Source organism: Leptodactylus fuscus, chromosome 3 (assembly GCF_031893055.1).
Source record: "Leptodactylus fuscus isolate aLepFus1 chromosome 3, aLepFus1.hap2, whole genome shotgun sequence".
NCBI classification, from domain to species: domain Eukaryota; kingdom Metazoa; phylum Chordata; class Amphibia; order Anura; family Leptodactylidae; genus Leptodactylus; species Leptodactylus fuscus.
In genome coordinates this window covers 34,154,767-34,172,783 of record NC_134267.1, presented here as the reverse complement: position 1 = coordinate 34,172,783, position 18,017 = coordinate 34,154,767, and the positions used below count along the sequence as shown (strand labels likewise).

Here is an 18,017-nt window from a genome sequence, read left to right as displayed (position 1 = left end):
CTCAGTATCAGCAGATTCTTGAGAATAATGTTCAAGAATCAGTGACGAAGTTGAAGTTACGCCGGGGATGGATATTTCAGCAAGACAATGATCCAAAACACCGCTCCAAATCCTCAGGCATTCATGCAGAGGAACAATTACAATGTTCTGGAATGGCCATCCCAGTCCCCAGACCTGAATATCATTGAACATCTGTGGGATGATTTGAAGCGGGCTGTCCATGCTCGGCGACCATCTAACTTAACTGAACTTGAATTGTTTGTCCAAAATACCTTTATCCAGGATCCATGAACTGATTAAAAGCTACAGGAAGCGACTAGAGGCTGTTATCTTTGCAAAAGGAGGATCTACTAAATATTAATGTCACTTTTCTGTTGAGGTGCCCATACTTTTGCACCGGTCAAATTTTGGTTTAATGCATATTGCACATTTTCTGTTAGTACAATAAACCTCATTTCAATCCTGAAATATTACTGTGTCCATCAGTTATTAGATATATCAAACTGAAATGGCTGCTGCAAACACCAAAATATTTAGAACTAAAAATGATTAAGATTAATAGGGGTGCCCAAACTTTTTCATAGGACTGTAAATGTAGCCAATGATTGTGCATAGATAAGTAGCCTGCTCCATAGACCAGCTGGTCCTGTCTGCATCCTGCTGTGAGCCATTGATTCACCTAACATCAGTCAATTGTGGCCTCTTTTTCAGAGATATGATAGACAAGTAGAGTAAAGCATTGTGGGTGATTCCTGGAGTAGTAAAGCCATATTACTTCACTTGTCACTTGTCACTTCCACTAATATTACAATTATTGGGCATCTTTTCTTATAATTGTAAATTGTGCCATTCCTACTGAGTGTTACCATTTCCTTTGTCCCTACAGGGTCTGATATTGTCAGTACAAATTGGACGGTTTCAGAGTGTGTAGGTGCACACCCCTAACACCCAAAAAAATTGGAAAAAGAACACATTGGAGAACTACTAAGCAATCTGACCCATAACTATGGTGTAATTTTCACCAAAAATTCTAATGTGCCTCATGCCACATTTATCAAGTATTTTAGACACTTTTCAGACAGTTTTCTAAAAAATAATTTCCACTGAAAAGGGTGTGACTACAGTGAAAAGGGGTGGGAAAGGGGTGTGACTACAGTGGAAAGGGGTGGGGAAAGGGGTGTGACTAAAGTGGGGAGGGGTGGGGAAAGGGGGAGGTTATAGTAGGAAGGGGGCTGGGAAAGGGGTGTGACTAAAGTGGGGAGGGGTAGGGAATGGGGTGTGGCTACAGTGAAAAGGGGAGGGAAAGGGGTGTGACTACAGTGGAAAGAGGGGGGAAAGGGGGAGGTTATAGTAGGAAGGGGGATAGGAAAGGGGTGTGACTAAAGTGGGGAGGAGTAGGGAAGGGGTGTGGCTACAGTGAAAAGGGGAGGGAAAGGGGTGTGACTACAGTGGAAAGGGGGTGGGGAAAGGGGAGGTTATAATGGAAAGGGGGCGTGGAAAGGGGTGTGACTAAAGTGGGGAGGGGTAGGGAAGGGGGTGGCTACAGTGGAAAGGGGTGAGGGAAGGGGTGTGACTACAGTGGAAAGGGGGTGGGGAAGGGTGTGACTACAGTGGAAAGGGGCGGGGTTTTACATAATGTGGGTGTGACTTAATTTTGCCACATTTTTCTGGTGTATACTAAGCCAACTAACGGGGGTGTAATGTTAAATTAGACAGTCTAATAATACAACAGATTTATCAAATAAAATCAGACACTTTGATAAATCAGGCCAAGTTTAAGACTGTCTAGTCTAAGTTTGTACTTTGTTACTGTGTAAAGCTTAGACGATATTAGTCAATCTTCCCCACTGTGCAAGTACAAATGCTGGGAAAGCTGTTGGGTCCTATAAAAAGAATTTATCTATAAATTTCCAAGAGGAATAACTGAGGGACAACCGAGAGATCTAAGAAAAAATACTCAAGTAATGTTATTTTACAGGGGATACAATCAATTATTAAAACAGATCTTTTACAAGTGACAGATCTTCTGTATGAACATATTTCGTGACATATCTTGCATACGGCAGAATAACATACTTTGCCTCCAGGGCTAAGGCAAACACCCCAGCTGCTTCTGGTGCGGCTGCAGATGTTCCTGAATGACGTAGGGTGCAGTTGCCATATAAATCCGTTGTCGCCTGAAAACACAAATTAAAAATTTATAGGTCACAGAATATAATGAAAGTCATATGACGCATAACTCATCTGGATGCAATGAAATATTTATCAAGCAAAACCCTTTGTATAAAAGGTTTTAGATTTTGATTAAATCAATCAAATCTTTCCTTATCCAGGGAAGGGATGAATCTAATCTATCCACAGACCTGTGTCTTGCTGCAAGTTTTATTAAAGTCTTTATTTATAGAATCCAATTACCCAAAAAAATTTCTCCAAAGTAAAGTTCATACATCATACATATGTAATACTGACTACAAGAGCGTTCCTAATAAAATCCTTCATGCAAAAAAGAAATTATCTTTGCTGGTGAGAAATAATAGGACTTGAGATTGTTTTATAGCTCACAGAATCTGTCTTAGGGTCTGTTCACACAGAGATTTTTGACAGCGGATTTTGACACCTCAAAATCCGATGCCAAAAGCAGATCCCATTGACTTCAACGGAAGGCGCTCGATTCTTTCTTCCGCTAACTAGTAGAGGAAAAAAGAAGCGAGATGACCGTACTTGCTGCTGACTCAGCCCAGGGGTGAACCTGCCCCTTTCGCCGCCCGAGGCGAAGTGCAGAAAGCCACCACCCCCCGCCGCCGGGGGAGGGGGCGGAGCGGAGGGTGGCTTAGCGGAGGGGGCGTGGCTTAGCGGATGGGCGGGGCTTAGCGCCGTTCGCGGCAGAGACACAGGCCCGGAGACTGCCTGCGCTCTGCCTGAGCGTGCGGGGAGGCTGCTGGAGCAGCGCTGCTCCAGTGGCCTCCCCAAACCACCGCTCCGTGCTAAGCCAGTCCAGGACAGCTTGTCCTGGACTGGCTTAGGTTAGCCAAAATGCCGCCCTCCCTCGCTTCAGGTCGCCTCATGGGAGGTGCGGCGCTGACTCAGCCGCAGTGTCCGTGGTGCGAGACTCCCTCTCAATTAGGCCCATTCATTAGGATGCACTACACCGGCATCCCGTTGTGGCTAGCCACGCATAATGTTCACACGCGGAATGCAAATTCAGCCGTGTGAACATACCCTTAAAGGCCTTATACACCTAAGAGATAAGTCAGCTAAATCCACTAATTGGGATGAAAAGTCAATTATTTTATGATGATCTGATGATATCAACAGAAGTCAAGAACGGGCATGCTGAGTTTTCTTGGGCTCAATCCTTTGATAAGCACTAGAGGTGTCTGACAGCATCTTACTCTCATCTCCTGGTAATTTGCTTCAACACTCACAGGGCTTATATCTTTGGAATAGCTGATTAGATGTGGAGAAACAATACACCAAAGTGCTCAGGATTACAGCACTGATCTGAAGATGTATGCCAATGAGCTTTTTTTTCCGGATGTGGTGGATAACAGATCCTCTTTAACTCGAATTTGGTTAAGGCTTCCTATTTCTCTTGAGACCAACTCAAAACAACATTGCAACATGGTAGCAAGATCCTTGAGCGAGCATAAGTCACTACAAAACCACATGATGGCAGTAAGTAGAAACACATGGATAAACATCTTGCACAATTATGGTGTTTTGAAAAGCTAGTCATCTTGTCACATGTCTGGACATGTCAAGTCAAGAGGAAAGGTAAAAAAGAACATAACTGTACACCTTTCCTTCTCTCCTCTCCCCTCTCTCTCTCTATACAGTGCCTACAAGTAGTATTCAACCCCCTGCAGATTTAGCAGGTTTGATAAGATGCAAATAAGTTAGAGCCTTCAAACTTCAAACAAGAGCAGGATTTATTAACAGATGCATAAATCTTACAAACCAAAAAGTTATGTTGCTCAGTTAAATTTTAATAAATTTTAAACATAAAAGTGTGGGTCAATTATTATTCAACCCCTAGGTTTAATATTTTGTGGAATAACCCTTGTTTGCAATTACAGCTAATAATCGTCTTTTACAAGACCTGATCAGGCCGGCACAGGTCTCTGGAGTTATCTTGGCCCACTCCTCCATGCAGATCTTCTCCAAGTTATCTAGGTTCTTTGTGTGTCTCATGTGGACTTTAATCTTGAGCTCCTTCCACAAGTTTTCAATTGGGTTAAGGTGAGGAGACTGACTAGGCCACTGCAACACCTTGATTTTTTCCCTCTTGAACCAGGCCTTGGTTTTCTTGGCTGTGTGCTTTGGGTCGTTGTCTTGTTGGAAGATGAAATGACGACCCATCTTAAGATCCTTGATGGAGGAGCGGAGGTTCTTGGCCAAAATCTCCAGGTAGGCCGTGCTATCCATCTTCCCATGGATGCGGACCAGATGGCCAGGCCCCTTGGCTGAGAAGCAGCCCCACAGCATGATGCTGCCACCACCATGCTTGACTGTAGGGATGGTATTCTTGGGGTCGTATGCAGTGCCATCCAGTCTCCAAACGTCATGTGTGTGGTTGGCACCAAAGATCTCGATCTTGGTCTCATCAGACCAGAGAACCTTGAACCAGTCTGTCTCAGAGTCCTCCGAGTGATCATGAGCAAACTGTAGAAGAGCCTTGACATGACGCTTTGAAAGTAAAGGTACCTTACGGGCTCGTCTGGAACGGAGACCATTGCGGTGGAGTACGTTACTTATGGCATTGACTGAAACCAATGTCCCCACTGCCATGAGATCTTCCCGGAGCTCCTTCCTTGTTGTCCTTGGGTTAGCCTTGACTCTTCGGACAAGCCTGGCCTCGGCACGGGAGGAAACTTTCAAAGGCTGTCCAGGCCGTGGAAGGCTAACAGTAGTTCCATAAGCCTTCCACTTCCGGATGATGCTCCCAACAGTGGAGACAGGTAGGCCCAACTCCTTGGAAAGGGTTTTGTACCCCTTGCCAGCCTTGTAACCCTCCACGATCTTGTCTCTGATGGCCTTGGAATGCTCCTTTGTCTTTCCCATGTTGACCATGTATGAGTGCTGTTCACAAGTTTGGGGAGGGTCTTAAATAGTCAGAAAAGGCTGGAAAAAGAGATAATTAATCCAAACATGTGAAGCTCATTGTTCTTTGTGCCTGAACTACTTCTTAATACTTTAGGGGAACCAAACAGAATTCTGGTGGTTTGAGGGGTTGAATAATAAATGACCCTCTGAATAAACTTTTCACAATTTTAAAAAAAATTAAACAAAGAAATAACATTCTTTTTTGCTGCAGTGCATTTCACACTTCCAGGCTGATCTACAGTCCAAATGTCACAATGCCAAGTTACTTCCGAATGTGTAAACCTGCTAAATCTGCAGGGGGTTGAATACTACTTGTAGGCACTGTATATATACATAAAGTTATACATACAACATTATTTAAAGGCATCATCATGGTAAAGTAATTTATTTCTGCTAACACATATTAGAGATGAGCGAGTAGCACTCGATGAAGTAGGTATTTGATCGAATATTACGGCATTCGAAATATTCTAAATCGGTTGAATACCACGCGGTAAAAGCAGTAAAAATTTGATTCTCCTTCCACCTTCCCTGGCGCGTTTTTTACACCAATAACTATGCAGGGGAGGTGGGACAGGAAGTAGGGCAACGTAGGCATCGGGAAAAAAAGTATACAGTCATTGGCTGGCTAAATCAGGTGACCTTGAATCTATAAGAATAGTGGGTGTGAGATTCGGGTCAGATGCGACTGTGAAATAGAGAGGGAAAGACGTTCTGCCAGGCTTAGCTAGCGATTAGAATTATTTAGGCAGGAATCTTACTCCAACAGCTCTTATAAGAGCTAAACCTAGATCTACCACTGCTTGAAGATTGTATATACACCATCTGCATATATACACCATATGTATATACAATCTTTTTGCAACTAATTTTCCCAAAAGCCCTTGTTAGGGCTCCAATTACGTATCACCTTTTCCCCAAATCTAACTTTCCCATTTCCTGTTATATACCTGTTTTGAGCTCAGTATATACTTCTAACATACAGAGATTTCCCCCTTGACTATGCCATCTGTGGTTGTCATGGTCAACATGATTTAAAGGGGTGCATGCTAATGTTTGTTTGAGGAAAGAAGGTTTCCAAGTATTTTTCCACTTTCCATAGAGGTTATATTGAGTTTGGAGTGTCTAGTTGATAGGCTGTGATAGTGGGGTAATACTGGGACTTGGGTGTGTTAGATGCCCCCGGGCATGCTTCCCCTGCTGTCCCAGTTGCATTCCAGAGCTGTTGTCATCATTTCCTGAGGTGTCATTGTGGACTTGGTGACTCCAATTGGTCGAATTTTGGTTTCCCTGAAACAAGCATTTTTTTCCCGTAGACTATAATGGGATTCGATATTCAATCACATAGTCGAATATTGAGGGTCTACTCAAATCGAATATTTCACTACTCGCTCAGCTTTAATATTTATATTTCCTTAGGTAAATGTATTTCTGGACTCAAGATACACTTAGACGTAGTTTTCAATAGTGTGGGATTACAGGTTTTGCCTCACTTCATGGTAGAATAGCCCAGCATGCTGCATATTTTTTTTCTGGTAAAGCCAGTTGGGTCATTTAGGCATTGTAGTTGTCCATCATGTTAAAATTCTATTACGTGGGCAGCACGGTGGCTCAGTGGTTAGCACTGCAGCCTTGCAGCGCTGGAGTCCTGGGTTCAATTCCTGCCCAGGACAACATCTGCAAGGAGTTTGTATGTTCTCCCCGTGTTTGCGTGGGTTTCCTCCGGGTACTCCGGTTTCCTCCCACACGGCAAAAACATACCAATAGGGAATTTGGATTGTGAGCCCTACATGGGACAGTGACTGTCAATGTCTATAAAGTGCTGCGGAATATGATGGCGCTATATAAGTAAGCACAATAAATAATAAAATTATAAATACGTTGTTGCACAGGCTATTTGTATCTGAAAAGTGAGAGACAACACTTATCAAATTTACGGTTGCTTTGCAGCACTGGAGCTCTGGGTTTGAATCCAATCCAACCATAAGCAACATTGACATGGAGGTTGTATATCCCTGTGTTTGTTTGGGTTTTTTTTGAGTACTGCGGCTTCCTTCCACATACCAGAAGAGGTGAACTGGTTTCATATGACAAACTGACCCTAGTAGGTGTTCGGTTTGAGCGCCTATACAGCAGCCACTGACTTCCCTGCTATAAAACTTTCCCTGTACATTCAGCCCTGTGTGAGAAAAGTGCATTACAAATGTTTGTCATTGTCATATTGTATCCAAGGACAGACAATTTAGTAACGGGTGGGCCTCTTATTTTATGTATTTGCCACAATTTGGATATTATTAACCCAGTGATGTTATACATCATTTTTTTTCATTTTTACCAAATAGTTCACAATAAAATGTGTTACCGTATTTTGCGGACTATAAGGCACACTGTACTATAAGGCGCATTACCCATGAGCGCCTTATAGTCCTGTCTAGGTTCATATATAAGGCGCACCGGACTATAAGGCGCAGCACTGTCCGGTGCGCCTTATATGTGATTGAAAGCGGCGGCACGCAGACTTTGCCGGCGGCCGCTTAACCCCCCGCGTGCCAGCCGCTTCTATTCATTTCAATGGCGCGCTTCCATTGAAATGAATGGAAGCGCTCGGCACGCGAGGAGTTAAGTAGCGGCCGCCGGCAAAGTCTGCGTGCCGCACCATACATTGCAATGGGAGCGTGCTATTCGAATAGTATTCGTTCATCTCTAACTTCAATTGTAAGTTACCGCTTCCATCCATATATAAGGCGCACCGGACTATAAGGCGCACTTTCGATTTCTGAGAAAATCGTAGGATTTTATGTGCGCCTTATAGTCCAGAAAATACGGTACTTTAAAAAGAAAAAAGAAAAAAGTCACTTTTTAAAATTGAGTAATTTTAAAAGATGTTACCATCCGATAGTGCAGACTCTTTGTTACCATTGGCTTCCATCCACTTACCTATAACCATATAGGTTATATTTATATATTTTTTATTTATTTATTTTTAAATATTTTGTTAACCTATACAGACATAATTTTATTTTTTGAACACTTTCACTATTTATTATATTGTCACTTATTTGATTCACTTTATTGCCATCGTCTTACTAAATTTCATTGGCATCTTCAATTCACGTTTTCACATTTGTTTTATTCAAGTGCATATTTCACTTGACTTTTCACATTCTTTTCTTGCACCTTTATCACATTTATCTTGAAAAAAACTTTGCTGGGTTACCTTTTTTTATCTTATATGTAGTATTGTAACAATAGTTCATATCTTTTTGAAAACCTTTTGTGTATATTAACATCATCCATAGTTCACTTTTTCTCTCTGGTGGCTATACACAGGCGTATATAAGATATTGCTCTCGGTTTATATGTGCAGTGGCTGTGGTTTTCCCTTCTATACACGTTGTATGTGTGTCTCCTTTTGACACTTCTACTGTGATTAGCTCAAGCATTGTCATGTGATGCTCTCGCACCATTGTGATGCGGGAGCCGCACTGAATGAATTAATGGCGCCATTAATTACTATTGTGTACCCTATAAAAGCTTCCCCTCCTGCCTCCATTCTGTAGCCCCCTGAAGAAGCAGGGGCGAAACGGTCTGTCGGGGCTCAGAGTGGAGGTCGCAGCTGGTGAGCAGTGGTTTATGTATATGCTTCACATTTTGTCCTATGTAGGTTGGCTTATGTAATACTGGCATGTGTGTGTAACTTTACATTGGTTCTGTTACCTGATATGCTCTTACTATATAGTGGTGATGTGGGTATGATCTTTGCAATGTTACAGATATTTTTCAATTAGTGCCCTAATCTTGTGATATTGTGGGCAATAGGAGCCTATTTACATTTATATATACAAAATACTGGGCCTCTCTATACACACATTTATTGTGGCTGTTCTCATCCCCTACACCACTAGCAGATTATACACCTGCTGGAGCTGCTCAGTCCAGTGCGACCTCCACTCTTGTTGTGTGTTTTTAAATGTTTTTATGTGTTTGTGTTTTCCTGATACCAATATTTTTTTACAATTAAAAACATTTTTGTAACAATAAATTTAGATTTAAAATCAAAAGAATTTTTTGTGTTATTTATACATTGATACTTAGTTGGTGCTTTGAGTTTTTGCGGGTATCTTTGTTTTTTATCTAGTATTGAGATTGCTTTGGGTTTGACTATAACCATATCTGTTGCTGTCCCTGTTAGGGGGCATTCACACGGAGTGTCCGTGTGCAGACTGACGCGAAATCCGCGTCTGCATCCGCGCAGAAATAAAACTTCCCATTGACTTCAATGGGCTCCGTTTTCCCAATGGAACCCATTGAAATCAATGGGGAAAAAAAGCCTTCCATTGATTTCAAAGGGTTCCGCGTGGAAAATAGAACCTTCTGAAGTCAATAGGAGGCTTTATTTTCCGCATGGATTCTGCCGCGGATTCCGCGAATTCTGATGGGTTTGCTCATTTCACTTATTATACTTTGCTGTATGTATGATATATCATGAGCTTTACCGTATTGTTAGACCTACTGTCAGTATTTCAGCTTACTGTATATTGGATAATAAAGGGATCATTCACACATGAAATATTTTTTTTTTCCATTTGACTTATTGGATTTTATCTTGTATTTACTTTAACAGGCGAACAAAGAATGACCCACATTACACCCGTCTATAGAATGCTAAAAGTGCAATTACAACCAAATGACGCGCCGAATATTTCGTTTTAATGTGGGTTTATATTTCCAAGCCTAAGTAACCAAATAAACATAATGTAAAATATGTTTGGAGTGTTTAAATATTAATATTTTTCTCATCAGCCGACAGCAAAAGCATCATTGGGCTTTCTATCATTTCTAATGAGTCCTAACAAAAGAACATCTGCTGTTTCTATTGTGAGCCTGGCACTTGATGACGCCTCTGGGCAGACTCGAGCATTAGAGTATTTGCACTTACCACTCCGGCTTCAGGATTCCTTTTCCTTCCATTGCTGAATGTAGAGGCTAATGTTGAAGAGCAGCTTTCATCATACAATGCTGTCCGGCCGTCATTTATAGCAGAATTAATGGAGATGGTCCACATGCTTGAGGCGTAGCCATCGCAGTTACAGTCATCGTAACTTCCACCATCTCCAGACGCCCACACGTAAATGCTGCCCTTTCCTCCACGGCCCTGAAAATTTTTTTGTGATGGAATACTATGATACATAAGAGATCTGTATCTGATCGAATATCAGAATCCAAGACAATAAAATAGGATCATAACAGATTATTGACAGCTTTGGAACTTGTTGCTGCCACAGTATTGCTATTGTACATGTGTGCCTAGGTGTATTGTACTGGGGCAGCTTAATATTTGACATAGGGAGAGCTTTCCATCCCTGCTCTCGAAAGAATACATTTGTCCCTTTTTTTCAATCATGATTAAAGGGGTTGGCCACTTTCAGACCAATATTCAGAGACAAATGTTATGTCTGTATAATAAAAAGTTGTACAATTTTCCCATATACTTTCTGTATCAATTCCTCACGGTTTTCTAGATTTCGGCTTGCTGTCATTCATTCTGTTACTTTTAGAAGATAAAACTCTGACCACGGTCATGTGATTTACGGTCCATGGTCATGTGATGAGCACACAGGTGCACAGCTCGTTATACTCACAGCACAATAATCAGACATCTGCCTGGTAATGAGCTGTGCACCTGTGTGCGAATCACATGACCATGGACTGTACATCACATGACCATGGACCATAAATCACATGACCATGGTCAGACTTTTATCCTCTAGAAGTAATAGAATGAATAACAGCAAGCAGAGATCTAGAAAACCGTGAGGAATTGATACAGAAAGTATATTGGAAAATTGTATATCTTTCTATTGTACAAACAATAACATTTTTTTTCTCAATATTGGTCTGAAAGTGGCCAACCCCTTTAAGCTCTATTCACACAAGCATCTGCAAAGGCCATCATATCCATAGACTTCATAGATAACATAAATTTATACCAAAAAAGTCTTGTGGACATTTAGGTCCAGTATTTCAGGATACCGTCAAAACAAGGTTGTTGATTGTGAGACTAAGACTTATGTGCATGTATCTTGGGCATCAGTTGACAATTTTAAATGGTCTTGTCAAAAAAATATTTAACAAGAATGATGTGAACCTAGCCTTACTTCAAACAGAATCTAGCCTTAAAAAAGTTGTCCAGTTCTTTGAATTTTTGGTAAAATCTTACAATGCTATGAAATAACTGAAAAATACAAATTTCTTAGCAATCCCCCTGTCAGAGACACTAGAAGCTACACGACCCCAATGCAAAATCTGTAATGAGGCACCTACCTACCTTGTCCCAATGAGAATAGTGGTATGTTTTATGTGTTATGGGTCCACTATACCACTATTACAGGGGCCCAATAACTTCAAGTTACATCTTTGGCTACACCCCTAACCAGCTACTCCCATGTCACCACTTTCCCTGGGTTGTGTTGGCCCATCATTGTTGGTGAAGAGAAACCAGAAGATCCATGAAGCAGTGATACAAAAGTATATAGAAAAAAGGGTGGCACTACTATAAAAAAGACATAAGAAGTAGAAAACAGGATCATGGCATTTATCAGAAAATGCCATTTTAGCAGTGCTCTACACCCCTATACTATATATAGATGTAACAAAACAATAGCGAGAAATAAACCAGGGGCACACACCCGAGCGTCTTATCATAAAACCAGTAGTTTATTCCATATCAAGGTAAAAACAAGTAGACAAGAACAAGGGAGAGAGTGATATCGGGTGAGTGCCCCCCCCCCCATTTATTTCTCGCTATTGTAGTTATACAAAAGTGGTGGGGGGTTAGTAAGGCAAGTATTGTTAGTGTATTATTTTATACCATTATAAGTTTTTGGTAACAAAATTTCATAGAACTGGACACCCCTGCAGTACCTAAAGCGGACCCTGAAGTTTTTATGATTAGCGAACAGCACGACCACGGGCATGTAAGCATTACTGGGTGCCCTGCTCTTCCTGAACAGCTGATTTGAGGTCCTGGCTATTGGACACCCACAAATCTAATATTGATGGCCTACCGTAATAATAAGAAATGCAGCTATTTGGAAATACAGAGATCACAAGTAGACAGTGACCCAGATCTGTCACGACAGACTCTTCACAAAAACTTTGCTTAGTTATTGTAAGTGAATTCCTACAAACAACAAACATGATGGAAGCCACAAACCCTATCTGTACTACATTAATAAGGCACAAGGAATCTTCAAGGTGAATAGAAGACGAAACAATGACCTGAAAGATCTCTGTACATATAAATGTAGATGTACCTTATTCACCCCATCCGCCATAGCCTGTAAAGTCAATTCTCTTGGTCCATCCACTGTCTTGCCATCATCGGTGGGCCCCCAGCTGGCACTGTAGATGTCAATGATCTGCGGCATGTGACTGATGGAGGAAGCTTCAATGATATCAGTCATGAAGGGTTGGTCCAACATACGGATTCCTGTTAGAAAATGTAGTAGGTTTTTATTTATAGGCATATACAATAAATTACATACAGTCGTTGTTCACATATGGCTGAAGAGTGTCATATTCCTTTATCTTTTGTAAGGTTTATTGAAAATTGTAGAAAACAAAAAAATTCTGGATACTTCTTAAAGCTTAATACATGGCTTTTGTATGCAGTAAACTGAATGTTAAGGGTATAAGTCATGCCAAACCTACTGAAACTTCCATAAGGTTCTTGGAATTTCCTCCCGGCTATGGGAAGATTTGGTAAATTTGGTAATGTCACCTAGATATTGCAGAAACATCATGAAAAGCAGTGCACCATGAATGTCTCCTGTGCATGGCGTCTGGGTTCTGCATTATCACATTCAGCCCAAACATACATTCAGGGGGTGACGCCATGTCTGGGTGAAGAGCACATGCAGGGGTATAACTTGAAGCGCCTGGACCTCAATGCAAAATATGTATCATGGCCCCCACTTCTATATACTATCTATAATTGTGTTGTCTTATGATTTAGATATGCCTTTGCCCCTCTGAGGCTACAGGGCTCGGTATCCATTGCTACCTCTGCACCCCCTACAGCTACACTCTTGGGAGCTTGGCTTGTAAAAAGAGGAATGGTGTGTTATTGGGATAAAGACAATGCTTGTAAAAATGTGCACCTTAGCCTAGATGCACACGGTCGTGTGTAGGTATCTTCATGAGAAAATGGCAGGCCATGGATGATACCAGGTCATCTTTGACGTTCATGGAGCCATACATTTCACCAATGAGACCAGGCAGGAATAGGACCTGTCCTGAATTTTGCCTCCATTCAAGGACCCATGGTAATACACAGTCATGTATGGGGTCATAAGAAAACAAACCATTGTGCAAGCCATTAAAAACATGGCTAGCACACTGACAAAGCAAAGGGTTATGTGCATGGAAGCTTAGGGTCTCTGAAATTTGGCAAATATGCCTCTATCAAAGCCTCAGCCACTGAAATAGCAAACCAGTAAAATACTATATGGCATAGAAATGGTGCACTGATAGTGTCATTACATTGATAAATGGAAAGAACTACCGAAATAAATTGTACTAATGACCCTCTAAGTCATACGCTTACTCTGTGATATACCATATACCTCCTACGTACAGTAGGTGGCGATATATACTAGAACAAACCAAACACGTACAATTGTAATTCATATCTTATTGAAAATAAATGTATCCTACTAAAATAATAAAGGAACGATTTATTAAAAGCTGTTACTATATTATACCGTACCGGCAACTTTAGAACTATACGCAACTCCCACCCCGCAGATGTTGTTATTTGCAGCAGCAGATACTTCTCCCGCACATCGAGTGCCATGGCTATGATAAAGGAAGAAGAAACATGAGAAATGTACTTATATGCTAGATAAAAACAGAATCTAAACCATGGTCTTAGCAAAATCCCCTGCAATTAGATAACATGTGGGATGAAAATGAATAAAATTGAGCAAATTTTTGTCCATTACAAAATGTTTTTGCAATTTTTTAGTTGCTTGACGCTATGTCTTGGCAGTGATAATATTGCAACCTTGTTAATATAAATCCAAATATATCCATATACAAAGTTATCTGAGGTTAGATCTGGCTATATGTTGTTTAATATTAAAGGGATATCCTCATCTTAGGCAGTAACCTCTGGGACCTGCACCTGTTTCAAGAATCGGGGTCTTCCAAACCCGCCTTCTTGTCTTGTTGTGTCTACTGTCAATGGAGAAGTTTTTGTGTTTGGCTCCTTCTATTGCGTCCTATGGTAGTTCTAGTCTTGAGTCCTAAGGTTTGGTCCTAGAGATAGGATATCTTGCTGATATGCTATAAGTGTCTAAGAATATCCCTTTAAGTAAAATTATGTAAAAAGTTATACTTAAAGCAAATCTTCCAAGACACTCAATTATTATACAGAACGGACATTTACAAAGATCATGTCGTGATGTAAAGGATACGGCAAGTGTTCATACTAGGTGGACAGCCCATTGAGATTAAAGGGAACTGATCCATGATTTTCCCTTTTTGTTGAACAGAAATTGAGCACTTGTTGTCAGGTCCTCCCATAGTTTACAGATAATTCCTGATGGTCTCAGGTTGGGTTCACATATGCGTGGTGTATTCCATTCGGGGAGTCTGCCTGGGGACGCCCCAATTAGAATATTGAACGCATTGACAAGTGGTGATCAATGAAAGCACACAGACCCCATACACTATAATGTGTCTATGTTTTTTCCGCGAGGTGTCTGCACGATTCATGTGGGGAGGAAAGTAGCTCATGAAGTACTTTTCTCTCCACATGTTCCGTGCGGACACCGCGCGGAAAACACATGAACCCCATTACAGTCTATGGGGTCCGTGTGCTTTCATAAGCTCACTGCTTATCAATGCATTCAGTATTCCATTTCGGGGGGTCCCCAATCAAACAGAATACCAAACGCAGATGTGAACCAGGCCTCAACAGCAGTAAAAATCCAATTTTTCTTCTATATCATAGGATGACTAATAGCTAAAATACTTTTATATACCACATAAAATATATTACATTTTTATATCTTCTCCTAAATAACTGAATATTTCAATAAAATGACTCTGAGTTATGGATAAATATTTCTAATGTTCTCCGTGTAACATTGACCACAATAACCGGGATAATTTATTACCTGCAGCGGAGAACTAGAATTGCACAAAGTGTTAACCTTTACTTTATTACCTATATGTCCATGCAGGGTAAAGTAATAAGTCACCTTTCCATAGAAACTGCAGGATGGCACGGCTCATTGATTTTGGGAAATTATGATAATGAGAATAATCCTTACATACCCTGCAATAAACAGGTCTTGTAAACTGGACCTTTTACACACAATTTAACATCCTAAACCTCGATACCATTGATTCACCGGGGCTTAAAAGTTCAGCTCAATTATTTACACAGTCCAGATCTGTCAGCGGTCTGAAGATAGGATGGCGGGCCGAGTGGTGTACTTGTGGCTGTTATTTCATGTTTTGAAGCAGGTTCCTAACTTTTCCTTTAAGATCTAAGGAAGGCGGTGGCTGCTGTGGTCAATGGTCACTTAGACCTCATATGCACGGACCCCATTAATTTGTATGGGCCCATACATACGGCCGTGATTTTTGCAGTCCTGCTGAAAATGCACCCGTGTGGGTTTAAAAAAACCCGTTCATTTTAGTTAAGAAATTGCTGCAATTTTTTTGCTATAGAAAAATGCAGCAAATCAAAGGATAGGGGATAACTTAGTAAAAATCTGGTGAACCAACTATATCAATAGGACCAGTCAACTATCTTATGTCCTCAGTATGGAGCTCTACAGATTGTGTCTTGAAAAAGAAGGATCAGCCATAGTATCATGCCTATCCCTTGTTCCCCCTTCTTCTTCACATTAAAAATGTGCACATTTGGTCAAGACAAGTCTGCATGTGTATGTCAAAGAGCGGAGGAATAGCCGTCAGCCAACAGCTATTGAAGGTGTGTTGGCACCTTAAGACCTCGCCGTGTCATAGGCACCTCTTGTAAATTCTTTATACTTGGTTTTCAGAGCGTATCTTTTAGGCTCTGCTGTGACATTCTGCTTTGCTACTTCAATTGAATACATACTTGATAAGATGCATTCTATTAATTATTTTGCCATGGAAACAGTAATAGTAGAACAAAAGATCATGTTCTAAAGTTGTAGGATAGATATTCTGCTGTAATACAAAGCAATACAACATTGCTTTTCATGATACTTCATGAAGGGACACAAACCAGACAAATATTTCAGACATAAAGCTCAACCTTGATTTAATATGAAGCCTTATATAGTTCAATTGTCAATTACTGAATTTCGATATAATGAACTTGTATCTTGGCTGAGACAGTCTAATGTCCTGTGTTATCTTTCATGTCTGCCGTCCCCATCTGGTAAACCATTATGCTCTTTGGTGGTCAATTTATGTTCGATGTCTTTAGAAGAAAGGGGGGCTATCACATAATCTATGACTCCCAAGGAGAGAAAAGTAAGGGGAAATAATATAGTCTTTGAATTTTTTTAAAGAATTATAAAATATATTAAAATAATAAGTGGGGTCCAACACCTACAGCCCGGGTCAAGGGGCCATAGAGCCAGTGACCACTGCATGATGCAGCAGATATTTTATTGTGGCTGAGCTTGGTATTGCAGCTCAGTCTTATTTGCTTGAATGGGACTGAACTGAGTAGCATCCACAACCAAATGTTTGGCACTATGCAGGTGAATTGCAGGTGAATTTTGAGGCAGATTCCGCATCAAAATCTGCCTGCAAAAAACTCCATGTGAACATACCCTGAGACCCTGACTACAGGAGCAGATGGACACCTGTATCCATAGCTATCTTTTCTCCAGTTTGGTTAGGAATCAATTTGCCATAAAACCAACTCAATACAATATCACAACATGCTACCAGAACCGATGAAAGGCTACAATTCATATGATAGTGTGTTGTTTTTTTGTTTTTGTTTTTTAAGAAAAGGTGCTTAACTTATGTTACATATACCTCTCCAGCCATGAGGACAGATAAAGCACATCTGTGAGGTAGATAGGTAGATACAAGTATTCCCTAAACAATTGGATCTCTCAAGGTTAAGATGCCACCACACTGAGTCCAGACAACACCTGGCATCAGCATATACGGTGCACTGGTGCATGCAATGTCCTGACGTTGTACACATTACAATCTTGTGTGTGGTCATCTCCATAGCTGAAAACTGCTTGAGATTGAAGAGGGCAAGTACACACTTGGACAAAATTGTTGGTCCCCCTCGTCTAACGAAAGAAACCCCCACAATGGTCACAGAAAAAAACTTGAATCTGACAATAGTAATAATAAATAAAAATTCTATGAAAATGAACACATTTTCAGACATTTCTTTTCGCTTCAACAGAATTAAAAAAAAAAACTCATGACACAGGCCTGGACAGAAAAGATGGTTCCCTTGACTTAATATTTTGTTGCACAACCTTTTGATGCAATCAGACGATTCCTGTAACTGTCAATGAGACTTCTGCACCTCTCTACAGGTATTGTGGCCACTCCTCATGAGTAAACTGCTCCAGGTGTCTCGGGTGTGAAGGGGGCCTTGTCCAGACAACATGTTTCAGCTCCTTCCAAAGATGCTCAATAGGATTTAGGCCAGGGCTCATAGAAGGCCACTTCAGAATAGTCCAATGTTTTCTTCTTAGCCATTCTTGGGTGTTTTTACCTGTGTGTTTTGGGTCATTATCCTGTTGCAAGACCCATGACCTACGACTGAGGCCAAGCTTTCTGACACTGGGCAGCACATTTCTCTCTAGAATCCCTTGATAGTCTTGAGATTTCATTGTACCCCGCACAGATTCAAGACACCGTGTTCCAGA

General features: G+C 41.0%; 1 protein-coding gene across 1 annotated transcript in view; it reads right to left on the bottom strand.

Moving 5' to 3' along the window:
• PCSK2 (proprotein convertase subtilisin/kexin type 2) overlaps positions 1–18,017 on the bottom strand; it is a 123,983-nt gene that overhangs the window by 7,688 nt on the left and 98,278 nt on the right. Inside the window, exons 7-10 of the mRNA XM_075267381.1 lie at positions 13,874–13,962; positions 12,420–12,595; positions 10,043–10,258; positions 2,077–2,177 (exon numbers count right to left, since the gene is read on the bottom strand). Coding sequence (XP_075123482.1) covers positions 2,077–2,177; positions 10,043–10,258; positions 12,420–12,595; positions 13,874–13,962 — 582 coding nt within the window. The remainder of the gene's footprint in view (positions 1–2,076; positions 2,178–10,042; positions 10,259–12,419; positions 12,596–13,873; positions 13,963–18,017) is intronic.